The 26,262-nt window shown below is 46.4% G+C and overlaps 1 protein-coding gene across 3 annotated transcripts in view; it reads right to left on the reverse strand.

The window, feature by feature from the left end:
- LOC126194952 (host cell factor 1-like) overlaps positions 1-26,262 on the reverse strand; it is a 115,926-nt gene that overhangs the window by 33,607 nt on the left and 56,057 nt on the right. For 2 of the 3 annotated variants that reach the window (XM_049933340.1, XM_049933338.1), the window contains 3 exons: positions 21,956-22,464; positions 21,566-21,838; positions 21,294-21,455 (listed from right to left, as the gene is read on the reverse strand). In XM_049933340.1, coding sequence (XP_049789297.1) covers positions 21,294-21,455; positions 21,566-21,838; positions 21,956-22,396 — 876 coding nt within the window. In that variant the 5' untranslated portion in view covers positions 22,397-22,464. The remainder of the gene's footprint in view (positions 1-21,293; positions 21,456-21,565; positions 21,839-21,955; positions 22,465-26,262) is intronic. The other variant, XM_049933339.1, reaches the window with a different exon arrangement.

The raw sequence follows: 26,262 nt of genomic DNA on the forward strand, positions 1-26,262 counted from the left end.
AAGAACACATTAAAAACTCAGTTTAAAATCAGAGGCTAAAAGCCAGAATCAACACTAAAAAACATAAACACTCAGATTAAACTATAAAAACCCCCTGCCCAAATAAAACGCAAAACTAAGTCCACCATGGCAGAGTCATCTAGTAAAAGGGCAGGGAGCGTATCAGGCAGCGCAAATGACTGCCTGAGCACAGTTAAAAGCGGACAAGTTAATAAAATGTGCACCACCGTCAAAACCGCCCCACAGCGACAGAGAGGCGGGTCCTCACGACACAATAAATAACTGTGAGACAGTCGGGTGTGGCCAATGCAGAGCCCACAAAGAACAACTGAATCTCTGCGAGTGGCTCACATGGATGACTGCCACACACGCGTCGTCGCCTTGAGAGAACGGAGTTTGTTTGGCGTGGGCAGATTGCGCCATTCAGTGTCCCAAAGCGAGAGAACTTCGCGGCGGAAGACTGCCCGCAAATCAGTCTCCGGGAGACCAATGTCCAGGGTGGGTTCACTGGTGGCCTGTTTGGCCAGGCGGTCAACACGTTCATTGCCCGGGATACCGACGTGACCGGAGGTCCACACAAAGACCACAGAGCAGCCGCAACGCGCGAGAGTATGCAGGGACTCATGGATAGCCATCACCAGATGAGAACGAGGAAAACACTGGTCGAGAGCTCGTAAACCGCTCAGGGAATCGCTACAGATAACGAAGGACTCACTTGAGCAGGAGCGGATATACTCTAGGGCACGAAAGATGGCGACCAGCTCAGCAGTGTAAACGCTGCAGCCATCCGGCAAGGAACGTTGTTCGGAATGGTCCCCTAGAGTTAGCGCATACCCGACACGACCAGCAACCATCGAACCGTCAGTGTAAACAATTCCAGAGCCCTGATACGTGGCCAGGATGGAATAAAAGCGGCGGCGGAAGGCCTCTGGAGGGACCGAGTCCTTCGAGCCCTGTGCCAAGTCGAACCGAAGGCAAGGGCGAGGAAACACCACGGGGGTGTACGCAGAGGTGCCCGGAAAGGAGGTGGGTCAGGGAAAAACCCAAGCCCGGAGAGAAGCTCCTTGACGCGTACGGCGATCGGACAACCCGACCGGGGCCGACGGTCTGGCAGATGGACGACTGACTGCGGGAATAGGACACGGTAATTTGGATGCCCGGGCAAGCTAAAAACATGGGCAGCATAAACAGCCAGTAATTGTTGGCATCGTAACCGCAGTGGAGGGACACCTGCCTCCACTAGTATGCTGTCCACAGGGCTGGTGTGGAAAGCACCAGTGGCAAGGTGTATCCCACTATGGAGGATTGGGTCCAGCACCCGCAACGCAGATGGGGAAGCTGAGCCATAAGCCAGGCTCCCATAATCCAGACGAGACTGGATTAACGCCTGGTAGAGCCGAAACTGGGTAGATCGGTCGGCGCCCCAACGGGTGTGGCTCAAACATCGCAGAGCATTGAGATGCCGCCAACACACCTGTTTGAGCTGCCGGATATGAGGCAGCCAAGTCAACCGGGCATCGAAAACCACCCTCAAAAACCTGTGTGATTCCACCACTGAAAGAAGTTCGCCGTCAAGAGAAAGCTGCGGCTCCGGGTGGACAGTACGTCGCCGGCAGAAATGCATAAAGCAGGTCTTGGCTGCCGAAAACTGGAACCCATGAGCTACAGCCCAAGACTGCGCCTGCGCTGACGTTCAACAGCTGCAATGCCAGTAGAGCTGTAGTAAAGGCAGAAGTCGTCAGCATACAGGGAAGCGGACACAGAATTTCCCACGGCCGCAGCGAGACCGTTAATGGCTATTAAAAATAGGCAGACACTTAAAACAGAACCCTGTGGCACACCGCTCTCCTGGACGTGGGAGGAACTATACGAGGCCGCGACTTGCACGCGGAAGGTACGATATGACAGAAAATTGCGGACAAAAATCGGCAGAGGACCCCAAAGACCCCATCCATGAAGCGTAGAAAGGATGTGATGACGCCATGTCGTATCGTACGCCTTCCGCATGTCGAAAAAGACAGCGACCAGGTGCTGACGGCGGGCAAAGGCAGTACGGATGGCCGACTCCAGGCTCACCAGATTGTCGGTGGCGGAGCGGCCTTTACGGAACCCACCCTAAGACGGAGCCAGAAGGCCGCGAGACTCCAGGACCCAATTCAAGCGCCGGCTCACCATCCGTTCAAGCAACTTCCAAAGAACGTTGGTGAGGCTAATGGGACGGTAGCTGTCCACCTCCAGAGGGTTCTTTCCAGGTTTCAAAACGGGGATGACAATGCTTTCCCGCCATTGCGACGGAAACTCCCCCTTGACCCAAAGACGGTTGTAAATATCGAGGAGGCGCCGCTGGCAGTCCACTGAAAGGTGTTTCAGCATCTGACAGTGGACGCCATCTGGCCCAGGAGCGGTATCAGGGCAAGCGGCTAGGGCACTGCGAAATTCCCACTCACTGAATGGAGCATTGTAAGATTCTGGGTGGTGGGTGCGAAACGAAAGGCTCCGACGTTCCATCCGCTCTTTAATGGAGCGGAAGGCCAGTGGGTAATTGGAAGAAGCGGAACTAAGAGTAAAATGCTCTGCCTAGCTGTTGGCAATTTCGCCGGAGTCTGTACAAACTGCTCCATTAAGTGAGAGCGCAGGGACACTGACAGGGGTCCGATAGCCATAGAGGCGTCGGATCTTGGCCCAGACCTGCGATGGAGAGACATGGAGGCCAATGGTGGACACATACCACTCCCAGCACTCCTGCTTGCTTTGGCGGATAAGGCGGCGGGCCCGCACACGCAGCCGTTTGAAGGTGATGAGGTGTTCAATGCAGGGATGTCGCTTGTGACGCTGTAGTGCCCGCCGGCGATCTTTAATCGCTGCAGCGATCTCAGGCGACCACCAAGGCAAAGTCCGCCGCCGAGGGGACCCAGAGGAACGGGGAATGGCAGATTCGGTGGCAGTAACGATGCCGGTGGTGACCGACTGAACCACCGCATCAATGTCATCATTAGATAGCGGCAGTGGAGGAGAACAAGTCCCAGTCAGCCTTATTCATAGCCCATCTGCTAGGGCGCCCAAAAGAGTGACGTCGTGGTAGTGACAGAAAGATCGGAAAGTGGTCACTACCACACAGGTCGTCATGCACACTCCATTGGACAGACGGTAAGAGGCTAGGGCTACAGATTGAAAGGTCAATGGCGGAGTATGTGCCATGCGCCACACTGAAGTGTGTGAAGCCCCATCATTTAAAATCGAGAGATCGAGCTGCGACAATAAATGCTCAACGGTGGTGCCTCGACCTGTTGCCACTGACCCACCCCACAGAGGGTTATGGGCGTTGAAGTCGCCCAATAGCAAGAAAGGTGGCGGCAATTGGACTATCAGCGCAGCCAGGACATGCTGCGAGACATCACCATCCGGTGGAAGGTAAAGACTGCAGACGGTAACAGCCTGTGGCGTCCACACCCGAACAGCGACAGCCTCTAAAGGTGTTTGGAGGCAGACGCCACCAGACATCCTTTCATATGCTGCCCGGTTCTTATAATAACCCCGATAGCCACAGAGGGCAGGGGTTCGCATTGCTGGAAACCAAGTTTCCTGAAGAGCAATGCAGAAGAAAGGGTGAAGGCTGGTAAGTTGTTGGAGCTCAGGTAGATGGTGGAAGAAACCGCTGCAGTTCCACTGGAAAATGGTATTGTCCATTGCGGAGAAAGGCGTGACGGGACTGGGAAGGCAGATTACGCCGCTGGGTCACCTGCTGCCTCCGATGGAGCACCCGTGCAAGTGCTATCCATTGCGTCTGAGGGATCGGTGAGATCGAGGTCCTCAGCGGACGCAAGGATCTCCACCTCATCCTCAGACGCAGAGCTTTTAGGTAGCGGTGGAGTAGGTGCCACCGCAGGTGTCTTGGACTTACGGGTCTTCAAAGTCGTTTTCTCTCGCTGTTCCTTTGGTTGCCGTTGTTGAGAGGGCTTATCGGAGTCAGTCTCTGGGACCGAAGAGGATCGCGAAGCCCGTCGACCAGCGACCTGTGGCTTCTTCAGCCACTGGTTGGTGTCTGCTGTGCCGCTGGTAGGAACGTGGGAAGGGAGTGACCCAAGTGATCCCTTCCGAGCGAGAGAAGCCGAAGAAGACTTACGCTTCTCCGGCTTAGAAGTGGGGACTGGTGTCCCCGGTGGTTTAGTGGGTGCTGCTCCCGAGGTAGATGGTGTGGGAGCAACAGCGAGAGAAGGGGCCCCCATCATCAAGGGGGCAGGTGAGGTCATCTGACTCTGAGAGCTGACTGTATATCTTGCAGCTGAAGGAGCTGGAGCAGGAGTGACAGTGGAGGCATAAGATGACATCATGCGCACGGGATGTAGCCGTTCAAATTTCCGCTTAGCCTCAGTGTAAGTCAGTCGGTCCAGGGTCTTATATTCCATGATTTTGCATTCTTTCTGTAAGATACTGCAGTCCGGCGAGCAAGGGGAATGAGGCTCTCCACAGTTGACACAGACGGGAGGCGGAGCACATGGAGTATCGGGATGAGATGGGCGTCCACAATCTCGACATGTGAGGCTAGAAGTACAGTGAGAGGACATGTGACCAAACTTCCAGCACTTAAAGCACCGCATCGGGGGAGGGATATAGGGTTTGACGTCACACCGGTAGACCATCACCTTGACCTTCTCTGGTAAGGTATCACCTTCGAAGGCCAAGATGAAGGCACCGGTAGCTACCTGATTGTCCCTCGGACCCCGATGAACACGCCGGACGAAATGTACACCTCGGCGCTCTAAATTGGTGCGCAGCTCATCAACAGACTGCAAAAGGAGGTCCCTATGGAAAATAACACCCTGGACCATATTTAAACTCTTATGTGGGGTAATGGTAACGTGAACATCCCCCAACTTGTCACAAGCAAGTAACCTGCGTGACTGGGCAGAGGATGCCGTTTTTATCAAAACTGACCCAGAGCACATTTTGGACAAACCCTCCACCTCCCCAAACTTGTCCTCTAAATGCTCTACAAAGAACTGAGGCTTCACGGAGAGAAACGAGTCACCATCAGCTCTGGTACAGACAAGATACCTGGGCGAATAGACGTCACTGTCATTCATTGCCTTTCGTTCCTCCCATGGAGTGGCCAGGGATGGGAACGATTTGGGGTCATAAACGTTGGCTTTAAAATGAGCCCTCGAACGCTTAGAGACTGCTGGTGGCTGCCCGCCAGCGAGAGATGATGTACCACGCTTCATTGCGGGTCATCCGCCCTGATGCCACCTACTCCAACCAAGGGCCCTCCCCACAGGCGCCACCCAGCCGCAGCAATAGCCACCTGGCAGGATGGCCATTGCCGGGAGTCTTGATGCCCCAGGGAGATGGGCATCTACTCCTTGGCATACGTGGGGAGTTAACGGCGCAGGCATCAGTAGAGCGATCCCTGTGTTGTCAGGGGGCTACAACCAACAGGGTACATGGCGGCCCCACCACAACAGACTGGTTACCGTGCTGGATCTTAGGTGCAAAAATGTCCAAGGTCGTCGTCGCAGTTAAAAGCAACACTGCAGAGTGCAGCGTGGTAATCGCACCCAGGGACGTATCCTAGCCCAAGAGATGGAAAACGAGCGGGACACCATTGCAACGACGAAAAAGCCGGCTAAAGGTCTCAATACACAACGGATACAGTGCACCATGTAAGGCGCCCTTCCCCAATTGGCTCGCTCTTCGGAATAATTTAGAAAGATGGAGGTCAAACCCGAGAGGGGACCATCACATAAGGCCGAAACATTTGAGACTCCTTTTAGTCGCCTCTTACGACAGGCAGGAATACCGCGGGCCTATTCTAACCCCCGAACCCGCAGGGGGGTTGCAGCCATGTGAAAGGTCCAGGCGAAGCTGTGGCTTAGGTATACACCATGGAGATGTACGTGAATGGGCCTCAAGTATAGGTGGTAAAGGCAAGGACTCCAGTTCAGAAAGAAGGGATTGGACACGAACTGAAATTGGAAGACCTGACCTGGGCTGCCAATGTGGGAGATGAACCGACGTGGGTGGGAAAAGGAGATGGTGATTCGGATGCACAGGAGAACTACAAATGTGTGCTACGTAACTGGCCAGCAGTTGTGCACACCTAACCTGCAATAGAGGCACTCTGGATTCAACAAGAACGCTGGTCACCGCAGACTCATCCTAAAAGCTCCTGTCACTAAGTGAACACCACAGTGGTCCACTGGGTAGAGTAGATACAATGCTGAGGGCACCGCCAAACCATAAATCAGACTCCCATAGTCAAGCTGGGATTGAACAAGGGCTCTGTAGAGCTGCACCAGTATAGAGCGATCTGCACCCCAGTTGGTGTTGCTCAGTCAGCGGAGGGTATTGAGGTGCCGCCAACTCTTCCACTTAAGCTGACATAGGTGAGGAAGCCAAGTCAACTGGACATCGAAAGCCAGTCTTAAGAATCAATATGTCTCCACTACAGCGAGTGGATCGTCATTAAGGTGAAGTTCTGGTTCTGGATGAATGGTACGATGCTGACAGAAGTGCATAACACGCGACTTTGCAGCCGAAAACAGGAAACCGTGGGCTAGAGCCCAAGACAACACCTTGTGGATGGCTCCCTGTAGGCACCGCTCAGTAACACCAGTGCTGGTGGAGCAGTATGAAATGCAGAAGTCGTCTGCATACAGAGAAGGTGAAATGGACAGTCCTACAGCTGCTGCTAGAGCATTAATGGCCACTAAAATTAGAGAGACTCAATACAGAGCCCTGCGGGACCGCATTCTCCTGGATATGGGGGGGAACTATGGGAGGCACCAACTTGGACATGGAAAGTACAAAGCGACAGGAAATTCTGGATAAAAATCGGGAGTGAGCCACGGAGACCCTACTCGTATAATGTGGCAAGGATATGATGTGGCCAGGTCGTGCCATACACTTTTCGTAAATCAAAAAAAGACGGCAACCAGGTGTTAGCATCTGGAAAAGGCTGTTCAGATGGCAGACTCTAGGGACACAAGATTATCAGTGGTAGAGCGACCCTGGCAGAAGCTGCCCTGACATGGAGCCAGTAGGCCATGTGACTCCAGGACCCAACCCAACTGCCGACACACCATATGTTCCAGCAGCTTACAAAGAATGATGGTGAGGCTGATGGGCCGATAGCTATCCCCATCAAGTGGGTTTTCGACAAACTGCCTATTGGCTTCTGTCTCGGGTTCTTCGGCCGACGTTCATCTAATGATTTTTCTGATGTTTCGCCAGCACGAGTGGCTGGCATTGTCAAAGCTTCACCCTCCATTGCCGGTGGTGAACTGGAGGCGAGCTCGCGGCCGCAGACTATATGTACCTGGCGCGCCAACGTCCGAGGGCTTCTCCGCGGTCATTTCCGGTGCGGTTCTCCTCTTGCTACCTGCGACGGTCGTTCGCTGCAGTACGGGAAGCCAGGATCCGTTTACCTTAAGGCTTTCCTCTTTCTTGTTGAAACTGTTCGCGTGTTTTTGGATTTCTACAGCTTCTCTGAACAAGCGCGTGTGATAGTGCTTCTCTACAGCCAGAACTTCCGTGTCGGCGAATTTTATTACGTGGTCGGTCTCATTCAGTGCGTGCTCTGCCACGGCCGATTTCTCCACCTGCCCCAACCTGCAATGTCGCTTATGCTCTTTGATCCTGGTGTTAATGGATCGTCCAGTCATTCCGACATAAACTTTTCCGCATGTGCAAGGTATACGGTATATCTCCGACATTGCAAGTGGGTCTCTTTTCTCCTTCGCCGATCTAAGACACTCTTTGATCTTCCTTGTCGGTTTGAAAATCGTCTTTACGCCGTGTTTGCGCAATATACGGCCGATTCTGTCCGTCACTCTGGGAATGTATGGCAGAAAGGCCGTACCCGACATTTCTTTTTCTGGTTCCTTACTTCGCCGAGTGTTTAGCTCTGTTACACTTCTAATGTAATTTGTGGAGTACCCATTGCTCCTCAGAACAGTTTCCAGGTGTTGCATTTCTCGTTTGAGGTGTTGAGGCTCACATATTCGTCCTGCTCTCGTTACGAGCGTACTAATCATGCCTCTTTTCTGGCTCGGGTGGTGGTTTGACAGTTTGTGCAGGTATCGGTCCGTGTGTGTCGGTTTTCGATACACGCTGTGTCCCAGGTTTTCGCCGTCCCTTGTGACCAGCACATCTAGAAATGGCAGTTTCCTGTCCTTTTCTACCTCCATGGTAAATGTTATGTTGGCATGGAGGCTGTTCAAGTGTCTCAGGAATTCACCGAGCTGTTCTTCACCATGGCTCCACACCACGAAAGTATCATCGACGTACCTGTACCACACCTTAGGTTTGCAAGTCGCCGAGTCCAGTGCCTGTGCTTCGAATTGTTCCATGAAGAAGTTGGCCACCACTGGACTGAGAGGACTACCCATGGCGACGCCTTCCAGCTGTTCGTAGAAATCGCCATTCCACGTGAAATAGCTCGTGGTGAGACATGCATGGAAGAGCTTTTTGATGTCTTGCGGGAACATGGAACCGATGTGCTCCAGAGCGTCGCTGAGTGGCACTTTCGTAAATAACGAAACAACATCAAAACTGACCAGGATGTCGTTTGGCGCAAGTTTCAGTTTCTTCAGCTTCTCAATGAAATGTCCTGAGTCCTTAATGCATGTGTCGGTCTTTCCCACGTGTGGCTGGAGCAGAGAGGCCAAGTGTTTCGCCAGTTTATACGTTGGTGAGCCAGGAGCGCTAACGATCGGTCTCAGTGGAACGTTGTTGTTATGGATCTTGGGTAATCCATACAGCCGAGGTGGTAGGGCTTCTGTGTTGCGCAGGTTTCTCTGTATGTCCGCCGGCAGAGAAGACGCCTTGATTAATCGATTCGTATTCCGAGTGATACGCTGCGTCGGATCTGCGCTTAGTTTTCGGTACGTCGTCGGATCTAATAGGTCTCGGATCTTTTGCTCATAATCTTCGGTCTTCATTACGACGGTCGCATTCCCCTTATCGGCAGGCAGTACCAATATACTCTTGTCGGCGTTGAGATTCTTAATGGCTTGTACCTCTTCTTTCTTCAGGTTGCAAGCTGGTGGTTTTGCTCGGCGCAGTATCCTGGCTGTTTCAGTGCGTATTTCCTCTGCCCTTTCACAAGGAAGGGTCCGAATGGCTGCTTCGGTGTTGGCAATGATGTCCTCCATAGGTATAGTTCTCGGGATGATAGCGAAATTCCCTCCTTTTTGAAGGACTGACACTTCCTCTTCGGTCAATTGTCGTTCAGTGAGGTTGACCACTGTGTGTGACATGTCGGGAATCGCCTTGTCGGTCTGCTTCCGGCATCTTTCAAACTTTTTCTTTTGCCGCTCGGTGCAGCGCTCGAGTTCGTTCTGCATGCTCCTGTGAGTGATGCTGTCGATCTTGTCCCAGTCGTCTCGATGCATTCTGCTACTTAGTTGATAGAAAATGTCCAGAAGTTCCTGATCATACAACACGGATCAGGAACTTCTGGACATTTTCTATCAACTAAGTAGCAGAATGCATCGAGACGACTGGGACAAGATCGACAGCATCACTCACAGGAGCATGCAGAACGAACTCGAGCGCTGCACCGAGCGGCAAAAGAAAAAGTTTGAAAGATGCCGGAAGCAGACCGACAAGGCGATTCCCGACATGTCACACACAGTGGTCAACCTCACTGAACGACAATTGACCGAAGAGGAAGTGTCAGTCCTTCAAAAAGGAGGGAATTTCGCTATCATCCCGAGAACTATACCTATGGAGGACATCATTGCCAACACCGAAGCAGCCATTCGGACCCTTCCTTGTGAAAGGGCAGAGGAAATACGCACTGAAACAGCCAGGATACTGCGCCGAGCAAAACCACCAGCTTGCAACCTGAAGAAAGAAGAGGTACAAGCCATTAAGAATCTCAACGCCGACAAGAGTATATTGGTACTGCCTGCCGATAAGGGGAATGCGACCGTCGTAATGAAGACCGAAGATTATGAGCAAAAGATCCGAGACCTATTAGATCCGACGACGTACCGAAAACTAAGCGCAGATCCGACGCAGCGTATCACTCGGAATACGAATCGATTAATCAAGGCGTCTTCTCTGCCGGCGGACATACAGAGAAACCTGCGCAACACAGAAGCCCTACCACCTCGGCTGTATGGATTACCCAAGATCCATAACAACAACGTTCCACTGAGACCGATCGTTAGCGCTCCTGGCTCACCAACGTATAAACTGGCGAAACACTTGGCCTCTCTGCTCCAGCCACACGTGGGAAAGACCGACACATGCATTAAGGACTCAGGACATTTCATTGAGAAGCTGAAGAAACTGAAACTTGCGCCAAACGACATCCTGGTCAGTTTTGATGTTGTTTCGTTATTTACGAAAGTGCCACTCAGCGACGCTCTGGAGCACATCGGTTCCATGTTCCCGCAAGACATCAAAAAGCTCTTCCATGCATGTCTCACCACGAGCTATTTCACGTGGAATGGCGATTTCTACGAACAGCTGGAAGGCGTCGCCATGGGTAGTCCTCTCAGTCCAGTGGTGGCCAACTTCTTCATGGAACAATTCGAAGCACAGGCACTGGACTCGGCGACTTGCAAACCTAAGGTGTGGTACAGGTACGTCGATGATACTTTCGTGGTGTGGAGCCATGGTGAAGAACAGCTCGGTGAATTCCTGAGACACTTGAACAGCCTCCATGCCAACATAACATTTACCATGGAGGTAGAAAAGGACAGGAAACTGCCATTTCTAGATGTGCTGGTCACAAAGGGACGGCGAAAACCTGGGACACAGCGTGTATCGAAAACCGACACACACGGACCGATACCTGCACAAACTGTCAAACCACCACCCGAGCCAGAAAAGAGGCATGATTAGTACGCTCGTAACGAGAGCAGGACGAATATGTGAGCCTCAACACCTCAAACGAGAAATGCAACACCTGGAAACTGTTCTGAGGAGCAATGGGTACTCCACAAATTACATTAGAAGTGTAACAGAGCTAAACACTCGGCGAAGTAAGGAACCAGAAAAAGAAATGTCGGGTACGGCCTTTCTGCCATACATTCCCAGAGTGACGGACAGAATCGGCCGTATATTGCGCAAACATGGCGTAAAGACGATTTTCAAACCGACAAGGAAGATCAAAGAGTGTCTTAGATCGGCGAAGGAGAAAAGAGACCCACTTGCAATGTCGGGGATATACCGTATACCTTGCACATGCGGAAAAGTTTATGTCGGAATGACTGGACGATCCATTAACACCAGGATCAAAGAGCATAAGCGACATTGCAGGTTGGGGCAGGTGGAGAAATCGGCCGTGGCAGAGCACGCACTGAATGAGACCGACCACGTAATAAAATTCGCCGACACGGAAGTTCTGGCTGTAGAGAAGCACTATCACACGCGCTTGTTCAGAGAAGCTGTAGAAATCCAAAAACACGCGAACAGTTTCAACAAGAAAGAGGAAAGCTTTAAGGTAAACGGATCCTGGCTTCCTGTACTGCAGCGAACGACCGTCGCAGGTAGCAAGAGGAGAACCGCACCGGAAATGACCGCGGAGAAGCCCTCGGACGTTGGCGCGCCAGGTACATATAGTCTGCGGCCGCGAGCTCGCCTCCAGTTCACCACCGGCAATGGAGGGTGAAGCTTTGACAATGCCAGCCACTCGTGCTGGCGAAACGTCAGGAAAATCATTAGATGAACGTCGGCCGAAGAACCCGAGACAGAAGCCAATAGGCAGTTTGTCAACAAGTGGCCACGAAAGCCTTAACAATTTTGTAAGTGGGTTTTCACTGGGTTTGAGCACCAGAATGACGGTGCTCTCCTGCTGTTGTGATAGGAAGACGCCATCGCACCAGATCCGGTTGAAGATGACGAGGAGATGTTGCTTGTAGTCAGATGAGAGATGTTTAATCATCTGACTGTGGATCCAATCTGGTCCAGGAGCTGTGTCGGGGCAATGTGCAAGGGCACTGAGGGGCTCCCACTCTGTAAATGGGGCATTATAGGATTCACAGTGGTGTGTAGTAAATGAGAGGACTTTCCCTTCCAGCTGCCGTTTGAGAGTACAAAAGGCTGGGGGGTAATTCCGAGGCTTGAGCATATTGCTCAGCAACATGCTCGGCAGTCACATTTGCATCGGTAGGTAGCACGCCATTTATGTTAACACTGTGAACACGTGTTGGGGTCTGGTACCCGAAAACACATTTGATCTTCGCCCAGACTTGGGAAGGTGACGTATGGCACCCAATGGCTGAGACATATCTCTACCAACACTCCTGCTTCCATCATTTGATAAATTGGCCAACGCGAGCACGGAGCCGTTTAAAGGCTATGAGGTGCTCCAGGGAAGGGTGCCACTTATGCCACTGTAGAGCTCGCCGACACTTCTTAATTGCTTCAGCGACTTCCAATGACCACCAAGGGACTGTCTTTCGCCGGGGGCACCCTAAAGAGTGAGGAATCATGCTTTCTGCCACAGAACTGATTGTTGTAGTCACCTTCTCAACCATCACATCGATGTTCCTGTGTGGGGGAGATTCAGTTGTGACACCAGAGGTGAAAATTTCCCAGCCCGCCTTGTTTAAAGCCCACCTGGGCAGGCGTCCATGGGCCTGACACTGGGGCAGTGACAGGAAGATGTGGCACTGGTCACTGCCACACAGGTCGTCATGTGCTCTCCAGTGGATAGATGGGAGAAGTCCTGGGCTGCAAATTGATAAATCAATGGTCGAGTAACTACCATGAGCCACACTGAAATGTGTGGCGGCCCCAGTGTTTAAGAGGCAGAGGTTGAACTGAGACAGTGAAGTTTTGACATCTCTGCCTCAGCCAGTAAGCACGGTGCCTCCCCACAAGGGGGTTATGGGCATTAAAATCTCCCAAAAGTAGGAAAGATTTAGGGAATTGATCAATCAGTGCAGTTAATACATTCAGGAATACCACACCATCTAGAGGAAGATACACACTGCAGACAGTTATTTCCTGTGTCGTCCTTATTCTGACAGCCACAGCTTCAAGAGGGGTTTCAAGGGGCACAGGTTCACTACAGACTGAGTTTAGGACATAAACACAAACTCCACCTGACACTCGATTACAGTCGCTACAGTTCCTGTAGTATCCCTTATAGCTGCGAAGGACAGGGGTCCGCACGGCTGGGAACCAGGTTTCCTGGAGGGCAATCCAGGAAGAAGGTGTAGAGATTAACAGTTGCTGTAGCTCAGCCAGGCGGTGGAAAAAACTGCCACAATTACACTGGAGGATGACGTCATCATGACACTGGGAAGGCACGGAACATTCAATGAGGCAGTTTACACCTCAGGGCCACCTGCTCCCACCGACTTTTTGCCTGAGTGGTTTATATCCATTTTGTCTGAGGGTCTGGCGAGATCTAGGTCCTCAGCGGACGCCAGAATCTCCACCTCATCCACAGATGCAGAGCTTGGTGGTAGCGGTGGTGTGGGTGCCACTGCAATTCTCTTGGTCTTGGGGGACCTTCTTTTTGGATTTATCTTACTGTTCCTTGGGTTTCCCTGGCTGGTAGGACTTCACTGATTCAGTCTCCGGGACTGAGGATAAGCGTGAAGCCCTGTGATCAGCTGCTTTTGAGCTGTTCAGCCACTGGTGGGTGTCATTTTCCCCACTAGCAGAAACCTGGGAAGGGAGTGATCCAAGGGACCCTTTCCTAGTGAGAGCGGTCGAAGGAGTTGTATGCTTCTCTGGCTTAGAATTGGGGACAGATGTCCGCGATGGTTGGTGGGGTGTTGCTCTTGAAGTAGGCGGTGCAAGAGCAATAGGGAGGGAAGTGCCCCCCACCATCAAGGGGTTAGGTGTTGTCTTCTGGCTCTGAGAGGTGACTGGAGTTGGCAGAGCTGATCGGGCTAGAACTTGTAGCAGCGGCGTAAGATGATGTCATGCATACAGAATGTAGCCTAGGCGTTCAAATTCCCTCTTAGCGTCAGTCGATCCAGGGTCTTGTACTCCGGATGTTCCTTTCTTTCTGGATAATCCTGCAGTCTGGTGAACAGGGTGAATGGTGCTCTCCACAGTTGACACAGATGGGAAGCAGGGAACATGGAGTATTGGGATGTGATGGGCATCCACAATCTCGACGTGTGACGCTGGAAGTAGAGTGGGAAGACATTTGACTGAACTTCCAACATTTAAAGCACTGCACTGGGGGAGGGTCATAGGGTTTTACATAACAGCGGTAGACCATCACCTTGACCTTCTCGGGTAATGTATCAACCTCAAAGGCCAAGATGAAAGCACCGGAGGCAACCTGATTATACAGACAGTTAGTATTATGCATTGTACTGCAAGTAGAAAAACAATTATAGGAATTTACATTAACAGTGCTTGCTAATGTTTTACATGTCTAAATCAATGACCTCTCAATTCACAAAGCACAGTGTAATTTAAGGAAGTCATTCTATCCTCTACTGAAAGCGCCATTTGCTGCAAAAGGGACTTTTGTCTATTTTGTTGAAATTCTTACTGTTCATTAGTGAATGAAATGTGTGCAGCACGAATGCAGCAGTGATTTGGGTTCAAGTATCACACATAATGATATATGTTTTATTTTAAACATTTTAAAGAATATGTTTAGACTACATTATAAGTGTAATTGACTTTGTGAGATTAAAGTGATGTAATCGCGTCATACCAACCCAGCTTTCCAATGTATTGATACATTCTACATATTATCAATCAGTGTATGTTGCATACTGCCCTGTTTATTAACACACTCATTTAATGGCCAAAACATGTTTATATACACTATGACTAATTTACTTTTAGAACTTCGTCCTGTTATTTGCCTTAGTTATAATTACTAGATATTTGTTCTTGTCACCCAATCACTGAGATAGATCTAAATATGAACCATTATATTGCTGCCATCATCATTGTCAGAGTTCATTCTGCTTAAGCTGATTGCAATTTTATCTGCATTGTCTGTCCCATCAATCTCCCCCCCCCCCCCAAAAAAATAAAAAAAACATAATGTGTGTCAGCACATTTCTTAAATTTTCTTTGCAGGCCATCATCTGTAACATTATTTATTTCTAGTTTCTGCACCACTCGCTTACTTATTTTATGTTTACTCTAACATAATACAACATGTTTTGAACATGTTCTGTTGATCTTCAGGCATTTATTCATACATACATAAGAGAAATGTCACTTAAAAATAAACTGTCTTAAACTAGATTAATCTAGAACTCTTTGTCCATCATTTGTTACTGTAGGTACTGAAGCTGGTGTGGCATTTGGGGGGGAGGAGGAGGGGGGCGATTTCTAGCAGGTCCTGCCCAAGGGGAGCAGTGTATGGCTAGAAATAACCCCCCCCCCCCCCCCCCTCAAATGCCACACCAGCTTCAGCAGCTACAGTAACAAACAATAGGCAAAGAGTTCTAGATTAATCTAGTTTAAGACTGTTTATTTTTAAGTAACATTTCTCTTATGTATGTACACTACTGGCCATTAAAATTGCTACACCACGAAGATGACATGCTACAGACGTGAAATTTAACCGACAGGAAGAAGATTCTGTGATATGCAAATGATTAGCTTTTCAGAGCATTCACACAAGGTTGGCACTGGTGGCGACACCTACAGCGTGCTGACATGAGGAAAGTTTCCAACCGATTTCTCATACACAAACAGCAGCTGACTGGCGTTGCCTGGTGAAACATTGTTGTGATGCCTCGTGTAAGGAGGAGAAATGCGTACCATCATGTTTCCAACTTTGATAAATGTCGGATCGTAGCCTATCGCGATTGCGGTTTATTGTATCGTGACATTGCCGCTCGCGTTGGTCGACATCCAATGACTGTTAGCAGAATATGGAATCGGTGGGTTCAGGAGGGTAATATGGAACGTGGATCCCAACAGCCTCGTATCACTAGCAGTCGAGACGACAGGCATATTATTCGCATGGCTGTAACGGATTGTGCAGCCAGGTCTCGATCCCTGAGTCAACAGAAGGGGACGTTTGCAAGACAACAACCCTCTGCACGAACAGTTTAATGTTTGCAGCAGCATGGACCATCAGCTCGGAGACCATGTTTGCGGTTACCCTTGAGGCTGCATCACAGACAGGAGCGCCTATGGCAAAACGTCATTTTTTCGGATGAATACTGGTTCTGTTTACAGCATCATGATGGTCCCATCCATGTTTGGCAAGATCGTGGTGAGCGCACATTGGAACCACATATTCATCATCGCCATACTGGCGTATTGCCAGGCGTGATGGTATGGGGTGCCATTGGTTACACGTCTCTGTCACCTCTTGTTCGCATTGACAGCACTTTGAACAGTGAACGTTACATTTCAGATGTGTTATGACCCGTTGCTCTACCCTTCATTCGATCCCTGCGAAACCCTACATTGTAGCAGGATAATGCACGGCCGCCTGTTGCAGGTCCTGTACGGGCCTTTCTGGATACAGAAAATGTTCGACTGCTGCCCTGGCCAGCACATTCTCCAGCTCTCTCACCAACTGAAAACATCTGGTCAATGGTGGCTGAGCAACTGGCTCATCACAATATGCCAGTCACTACTCTTGATGAACTGTGGTATCGTGTTGAAGCTGCAGCTGTATCTGTACACACCATCCAAGCTCTGTTTGACTCAGTGCCCAGGAGTATCAAGGCAGCTATTACGGCCAGAGTGGTTGTTCTGGGTACTGATTTCTCCTCAGGATCTATGCACCCAAACTGCATGAAAATGTAATCACATGTCAGTTCTAGTACAATATATTTGTCCAGTGAATACCCGTTTATCATCTGCATTTCTTCTTGGTGTAGCAATTTTAATGGCCAGTAGTGTATGCATAAATGCCTGAAGATTAGCAGAACATGTTCGAAATGCGTTGTATTATGTTAGACTGAAGATAAAATAAGTGAGTGAGTGGTAGCAGAAACTAGAAATAAATAATTATTCCACACATGCACGGTTCACAAATATAGCCATTATGGCTGAAAATAAATCTGTAACAATCATGGAGATACGGTGACCTACTGTGAACCCATGACTTTTCGTCAATGCATAACGATGTGGTACTCCTTTTCAGTCTCTTTGAAGGTCAAACTTCATATTTTTGCTGTATAATACATTATTTTCAAATCAGTGAATCATATTCTTCTTAAGAGTAATGTGCAGATGTTGCGTTTTCCTGAGAGCTAAGCTGAGAGGTATGATCTATAATTATAACTTTACTGTTTGACAGAGTGAAGAGCAATTTTTTTCTATACTGACATCTTGAAATTGACATTAGCCCGTCATCTGTACTGTTTTTTTTTTTTTTCTGGTTCTAAAAAATCAGTACAGTTTGATTGACCAATCCACTCTTGGAAACTGTGCGGAGAAGCTTAGCTCAATTTTGTAAAGTATTATCTATTGTGACAATGCTAATATTATCACTCACCAAAGTTACATTAAAGCACACAGAGTAGTATACTATGCACCACTACCAGTCATTCCCTTTAGTGTTCCAGACACGAATGGAGTGAAGGAAAAATGATTGCCTGTATGCCTCCGTATGGAAGAGGAGGCGAAAGGAAGGAAGTAATAATTCCAGAGCTAAGAATGTATGTATTTTTGTGTGTATCTAATGTAGTACTAAATATTTCACCTCCAGACAGTAAGTCCTTACCAGAAATTCTGTCTCACTGTTTTTAGTACTTTTCCTTTGATACATTCATCCTTAACTGACTTAGTCAACAGTTCCTTACCCAGCGTGGGATGCATGATAAGTTAAAAACTTTGACAACAATTTCTAAGTAATGTATGCTCATCAATTTTGTAAACAGGGTGTTAATGATTGCTTTTTTGCTCCATCAAGAATAAAAAGTCTCGTTCTTGATAGATTCACTGGCTTTAGAAAACGTCTTGGCTATAATGGTGTAGTTCTCTCTAAACCATACATCTTGGATGACGCTGTTCATTAGGCCAGGCATATTTGTACCCACTATGTTTAAAATACTTCTGCTGCAAACAGATTGTTGAACTAGTTGAACTGGCCACACAATGGGTCACACACTTTGAGGTCAGTGTGGTGCAACTTCATTGTGCACACTCGAATGTGCCATGTTCTGCCTTGGGCAGGACATGGAACACACTATGTACATCATATGGCACGTTGGTTCTTCACTGTCTCTGCATCCCAAGGCAGTTATCTGGAACCGTGACCAAATGCATCTATAGCTATTCACGGACAAAGGCGAACTGATCCTGAATTTGCACATGCATAACATACTCCCTAAACACCCTACTACTAAAATAATGAATACAAATATGAAAGAAGTCCTACTTTCCTTGTGGCAACAATTACAAATAACGAAACTCTATTCACAAAAGCTAAATGCAAGTCAGCATAGGATACAAATGCAAGGGAAAAGGACGGGCAGAGGGTGTGTGTGTGTGGGGGGGGGGGGGGGGGGGGGGGGAGTTATGTGGAATGTAATTACCTATGATTACATAAAGTCAAATCAAGGATTGCATCAGTTAGCAGACTATCAATAAAACATATAGTTGAATCTTCTGCATCTGATATATAATTACTGTACAACTATTATTGTGAAGCTAGCTATGCTGTGATAAGCAATTTTTTAAAAAGTTTTATTCAATATGGTACTGCTATTTACTCAGAATTTAAATACAGTGAAACCCCTATTGTATGGTTTTGCGTGATCCAGACATAAAAAACGCAAAATGGAGGATAGTGCAGAAATGAGGAAAATGTTAACCCCCCCCCTCTCCCCAAAATATGAGCAAAAACACATGTAATTGGCATATATGATTAAAAATCACAATCCTCTCCAATACTTTGTATAAAATCTGTCTAAGTGAAGGAAATTAAATGTACAATACAATGTTTATACAATAATTTGTGGCAATGAATTTCATCAGATCTAAAAAAGTAACAGATGCGTAACAGCAAGTAAGAACTCATAAAAAAAATTGGAATTGGTACCTGGATAGAAGATACTCGAGACGTTTTCTGACATGTTATGACTACAAATTGTGTGTTAAAAACATGCATTTTTGAGAGATCATCCTTTGTGCTCAGTAAGAAAAAGCAAAAATTGATGAGCATGTTGAATTAAATAAAAAATATCACAACAGCTAAGTGGTTAACCCATAAGCATAAATGCACACATCTGCTTAATGGCATACTTTGTCAACATTGCTGTTACTGTTTAATGCTTTCTTATGAGCTTTCATACAATCACCACTGTTAAAGTGTTATTTTAGGCTTGACAGCAGAAACAGATGTGACAAAATTAGTTTACTTCCCCAAATGACATTACAAGCTTATTAGAAGTCGGCTCAGTGAATTTCTGTACACTGTGTAAAACTTAAATCTGAAAGGAAGCTCAGGTGCTACAGTTTCGCTTCACACCCTCTATCACTGTTGCCAATCTTTATGATCTACAGTGTGTGATGCAAAGTATATACATGTAATAAAGAAAACAATAAATTTTTGAAACAATAGTTTAATTGGGATAGATAAAAAAATCTACTCACTAAGGGGCGGCAGAGCACACACATTAAAGACAGTTGTAATTGACAAGCTTTCGGAGCCAGTGGCTCCTTCTTCGGGCAGAAGGGTTGAAGGAGAAGGAAGAGGACTGAATGAAAAGGACTTGAGAGGTCTAGGAAAAGGGGTGGATTTTGTGAAAGTCGCCCAAAACTGAGGGTCAGGAGAGACTTACCACATGGGATGAGAAGGAAAATCTGATTGTTGGGGACTGCATTGGGCAAGATTTGAAAGCTTGAGAGCTTAAAGGGTAATATGCAGGCAGAGATTACTGCTTAAACACCATGCATGAGTTTACAAAAGTGAAAAGCGAAGGGCATTGTATGTAACACAGGTGGGGGGGGGGGGGGGGGCAGTGAAAAATGGACGGGTCCGACAATGAAAGACGTAGAAAACTAAAACGGAGTGAAGCAAAGAGTAGTTACTGTGAAGAAATGCTGAGACGGAAGAAATTAACATAAATTAAGGCCAGGTGGGTGGCGAGAAACAAGGACACATTGTAATGCTAGTTTGCAGAGTTCTGAGGAACTGATGTCTGGGGGAATATTCCAGATGGTGCATGAGGTGAAACAAGCACCAAGATCACAACTGTCATGTTGTAGAGCATCCTCTGCAACAGGATATTGCATGATGCCAGCATACACCCTCTGCCTATGCCCATTCATCTCAATTGATAATTTGGTGGTACTTACGTCGATGTAGAAGGCCAAACAGTGTTTATCTACATGTACATACACGAGTAGAGTATGCAGTTGTTGCAAATGCATCATGTGAGATTTGAACACGAAACTCTTTAAAATGTGCTGCCACAAAACCCATGTTCTATTTCCGTGTGACATCTCTGTCATAGCACATCATCTTCACGAAAAGTATATTTTCAGCACTTCACAATACGCTTTCACCCTTACCTGCACTCCAGTGACTGAAGGGCCCCTACCCCTCTCCAAACATCCAGTAAGTGAGCTCATTTTATGTATGTTAATGTCGTGTGCCCTGGCTATTGGGTGACGTAATAAATCGCCAGCCAATAATAATTAAATAGCTGGAAATGGGTAATGTTTCATTGATTATGACTGAGTATATTCTTCGGGACTTTAGTGTTTGAATTTAAAAGGTTGATGATTGATACTGTTGCTGAATACAGTATATTGGAAATACATGCAAAAACATGAGACTGAGTTGTAAGTGGCACAAGCAAAGGTGGTAGCAGGGCCCCTTTGTCACATATTGGCTCGATCCAGAACACTTCGTGTCGATTGTCTCGTTTTTCCATTACCACTACAACCTAGTAGTAGTTGTATCATAATTGCACAATGAAGCTAAATGTTGTGCTGGCAACACCAATTGTGGATTACATCAGCATTTCCTCTCTCACATCTCTCCTCTCCATAAGGCCTATTCCCACCACTCATAGAGAGAAACATCTGTCTTTTGAGCCACTTATAACTTGTTCAGTCTCATCAAATGTAAATGGGAAAAAAACGGGACAAAGTCAAGTGACACATTGAGTAAGAACTTAGAAATGAGGTAAACCTTACTAGGAAGAAATGTAAAATTGGGAAATTTTTAGCATTGACCTTATAGGTTTTCTCACAGGGGCTACAAATTTATGGTATGGAATCCCAAAATTTATAAAATTGGAGAATGTAAAATCAAAGTTTCACTGTATATTGTTTTCTTACCAATTTTGTCATCATCCATACTGGCTTTATCTGAAATGTGAAAAGATTGACAAAACAATACCATTGCACAATACACTAAACAAACTAACCTGTGTACTGCGAACAGCAAGATAAACAGCATACTCAAGAATGGGACCACAGGTGCGAGGAGGCGGTTCCCATGACAAATGGGCACCTTCTAACGACTTGGAGATTTTTATTGCTGATGGCGCACCCGGGTAACCAGGCAAGCAAGTCTTGAAAGCAGAGACCTTTGAAAGACAAGATATGCATTATTCTGGGTGATAATTTGCATGTGTGATCTGCAACGTTTCTAGCAACAACTATTTATTTACGTCTCTCAAAGTAGATTGTTTACTACCTCACTCCAGGGTCCCTGGCCGCGAGAATTTATAGCTGCAATCCGAAATTTGTATGCAGTTCCTGGCTCTAGCTTCATCTCTGTGTGTTTGGAGAAATCTGGTTCCAAACCACGCAAAAATTCTGTCACTGGCCTGTCATCTTCATAGCCTTCTGGAGGAATGAAAAATTTGCTAACAGTGAAGTTTGTACCTCGTATAATACCAACATCATACCATTCAGAGCTTTCTTTCTTCTTATTTGCTGTTGAGTTTTCTGTTTCATCTCTCTGCTTCTGAAAATAAAATAAAAGATAAGAACATAACAAAACAAATGATCAAATTAAAGTATTTGTTGCAAATCAATACATGTTATCAATACAGTTAATGTAACTGCTGAAGAGCAAACTAACCATAGCAGGAGTATCAGTTGGTGCCTGGTTACAGCCAAGAGCAGCACTTGCAAGGGTTGACAAAGCATCTGCCCCACCTGGATCCTCATGCTTTGGTTCCACAGCAGTGGCTGCCAAATGTGCAGTGAGATCCGAGACAGAACTTGCTTGCTGTTGTGGTTGCTCCAAATGTTCCTCTTTCTGTTCATCCTCATCTTCCTTTTTTATAGTTGGTTCCAGCATTGGGACATCCTTTACAGGGGATGATTTTTGTACAATTTCTGTGATAGTAGTAACAGAAGTCGCACCATTACCAGATGATGGTACAGCTTCAGAAACGTCAGTCATTTCTGCATCAGTTTCTACTGCCTCTGGAGCTTTTAGTTCTTCACTTTTTTCATCACTTGCACTGCCTAACTTGTCATGGACTGGAATCGACACTTCCGAGTCTTGCTCCGACATTTTCTCTGAAGCTTCTGGTAAAGTATTCCCATCAGCTATACTATTATTACTGATGCTGCAGTTGTCACCTGTCCAAGAAAGAGAAAATGAAGAAAGACACAAAAAAAACCTTATGAAGTTCTCATAAATCTCTGAATGAGTAAGAACAGGATACACAATTTCCAGTAGATTTTGTTAAGAAATCTGCACAATGTATCTGTTGAGGCACTGGAAAATTCTACAGAGAACACAATTGAGATGAGGACACCTATATCCCAAGCATGAAGACTAGATGGGTAGACTGAGTAACTAATGAAGAAATACTGGGCCAGATTGGGGAGGGGAAGGTGAGGGGATTACAGCACAATGTTACTAAAAGAACAGATTGGTTGACAGGACACAGTGTGATGCATCAATACATAATCAATTTAGTAATGGAGTGAAGAGTTTGTTTTGTGTGTGTGTGTGTGTGTGTGTGTGTGTGTGTGTGTGTGTGTGTGTGTGTATATGCAGGGAGGGGGAGGAGGGAGGGGGATGGGAATTATAGAGGGAAACCAATGTTCAAATTCCGTAAGCAGTTTCAAATGGAAGTAAGTTACAGTATTACACGGTAGACTAGCGTGTAGAGCTGCTTCAAACCAGCCTTTGGACTGACGACCACCACAACAAAATCCTGGGGCAGCAGCCTTTACAATAGTTATAGTGGCAATAGTGTGGAGGCAGGACTGATGTCACATTGAAACATTAGCCAACATGTCCTTACTATGCTGGTGTGCAGATGGCTGGAAGTAAAGGGGAGCTATAGCCATCATATTTCCAGATGACATACAGCTCTACTGTATCGTTAGATAATCTATGTATACATCCACAGCTACATAAACTTTCTGCAAGCCACTACACCGAGGGTATTTTGTACCATAGCTAGTAACTTCCCTTCCTTTTCCACTCTCAAACACAGAAAGGAAAAAACGACTGACTACATGTTTCAGTAGGAACCCTGATTTCTTGTATCTTGCCTTTGTAGTCCTAACACAACACGTATGTTGGTGGCAGTAAGACTGCTCTGCAGGATGACACAAATGGTGGTTCTCTACACTTTCTCAAGTGTGTAGCAAAAAGAATGTCATATTTGTATGCGTGAATTTATTTACAGTTGCTACTTGTAATATATTAATTTCGAAAAAGTGAAGAGAGTTATTTAGTATCTAATATACTGCAATATAAAGTTATTGTCAAACTTCACAACAAAAATGAAAACTATTTTTGCAAATCATTGAACATTCACAGTTTTTAATCCTGATGTTAAATATTAGAAACGTCAATTAGTTCTACATTGAGCGACAGAATAATTTATGAGTATATTAATAGTTATTATCTGAAGATGGTACTCACAATATGATATAGATTGAGGGCATGCTCCCTTCTTACTTTCTTGAGTGTGTTGTAGTTATTCTAATGGGAAAACACCACTGTCATTACTGTCAGAATCTGATTTAAAACAGTCTCTTTCAGCACTGCCCATAATTAAATTTTATATGGATTCTTCCACAATGTATTCATTTTATGGCTGCCTCTCTGATAACACTTGCAGTACTTGTTCACAATTTTTGGCCATTTCTTGCCTGTCACTTGATTGACAGCTGCTACAAGAAGATTTTCAACATCATAGATTGTGAATTTTTTATTGTTTGCAGCAACATAATTTTTTATCTCTACCCACACCCATTCAATGGCACTGAAGTGACAATGGTATGGAACAAGCCAAACAGTTTCATGCCTGTGACTTTTAGCACTCGCATTAATTACACATGTTGGAAATTGTGATTTCTTTTCTGACACAATTGCGAGTAATTCCTGGTTTCTTTTCTGTCATTTCAAGTAATTCTGCCTTTTTCTAATCCTCTCTGAAATTAACATTTTGTTGTTTCAGCTACCGAATAATATCTTTTTTCTTCACTGCCAAAGTTGGTGTCCTATAATGAACAACGGAATGATAAAGGGCATAGCCCATGACAATGACTGATGGACTAGTCAGATTTATCATAAGCAATGTCTCAAACCACTTTTGAAAAACCACACTGTTCATCATCTCTTAGTGGTAATCACCCCCCCCCCCCCCCCCCACCAAACAAAACAATAACAAGCAGTTTGGCACAAAAACGTCTGATGTACCTGCACATGATACAGTAATTCGCCCTAATTTTCCAAAAGACACTGTCATCATTCCCTCAGGCATTCCATCACTCCAGCCTGTGTGTAATGAATGGCTGGCACTAACACAAGTTTTATCTATCCACACTATATTGTCACATCTCACACCCATGACCTTGTGCAGAAGTCTGCACCTCCATCTGTCCTTTCCACCAACACACTGCATCTGTTAAACACCGAGTAGCTGAAGCCTATGTCTTTTAGCATTGAATGTAATGAAAGTTTGCTTCCTTTAAAAATATCATCTTTCTGAAGTGACATGAGTAACTTAGATAGAGTGGGATGTTCCCTTCTCTTATAATAGCTATACACCTATATGGCTATGAATAAAGTCTTTCTCGAAACTTTGTCACTTGCTTCTTTCTCAGGTGCTTCTTTCTTTTGTGTGTGTGTGTAGCCTTGTTGCGCCTCCCTCACCACAATCTATACTGTATTGTTCTTTCTCTACTGTTGAAACAGTGTTCTTACTTATTTTCAATGCTGCTGCAGTCCTCTTATAAACCTGAGCAAAACAAAATAAGAGTTTGCTTCCTCCTCTTCTTTTTCAAAGTAGCTTCACCAGCAGGCACATGAGTTTGAAGGCCTGGCTTGTGGCACACTTCTCCTCCTTAGTTTTGCTTCAGATGCTGGGCCAGCACAACTTGTTGCACTGGACATTGTTTAAAAGGAAACAGGCAAATAACACTCAAACCAACAAATATGAACTATGAGCCGAACTGTTAACATAAACAACAAAATGACGACATTGGATGCATGAGACACACTCACTGATACATTTCTGACATGGGTGCATCATGTTTGTAGAGCAGCAACAAGGCTCCTGATACCTGCTTGAATGCAGTCCGTCATTGACTGGCTACCTGTGGTCACTAGGCAACTGAATGATGCTACTGAACTGTCAGTACTAAGGACTCACCTCCCAGACTGTAACATTTGAGCTCTCTATAGCTACAAAACCCTTCCTTCATCTGCCTGCTGGCTGTAGAATGTTGCAATTGACCATCAACATAAACGAATATAACATACTGCAAATACATAGACTGCAGAACCATCACTGGAAGTAGTTACATCCATAAAATGTCTAGGGGTATGCACACAGAGTAATCCGAAGTGGAATGATCACATAAAATTAATTGTGAAGAAGACAGATGCCAGACAGATTCATTGGAAGAATTTGTGGGAAATATAGTCCATCAGCAAATAAAGTACCTCACAAACACTCATTTGACCAATACTTAAGTACTGCTCGTCAGCATGGAATCTGTACCAGATAGGACTTACAGAGGAAATAGAGAAGATCCAAAGAAGAGCAGCGTGTTTTTTTAGAGGTTCATTTAGTAACCATGAAAGCATCACAAAGATTATCAGTGTACTTTAGTAGCAGATGTTGCCAGAGAGGTGTTCTGCATAACAGTGTGGTTTACTGTTAAAATTCTGACAGCAAATGTTCCTAGAAGAGTCAGTAAAAAAAAGTTGGTTGTCCTCCTGAGAGAGATTGTGCCAAATTCTGACCAACAGGTGCGTTAGGTCATCAAAATCCTGAGACAGTTGGAGGACCATACCCCTAATGCTCCAAACATTCTCAATTAGGGAGAGATCCAGAGAAATTGCTGGACGAGGTAGGGTTTGGCAAGCAAAAAGACTAGCAGTACAAACTCTTGCTGTGTGTGGGAGAG

This window comes from Schistocerca nitens, chromosome 7 (genome assembly GCF_023898315.1).
Source record: "Schistocerca nitens isolate TAMUIC-IGC-003100 chromosome 7, iqSchNite1.1, whole genome shotgun sequence".
In the NCBI taxonomy this organism is placed as follows: Eukaryota; Metazoa; Arthropoda; class Insecta; order Orthoptera; family Acrididae; genus Schistocerca; species Schistocerca nitens.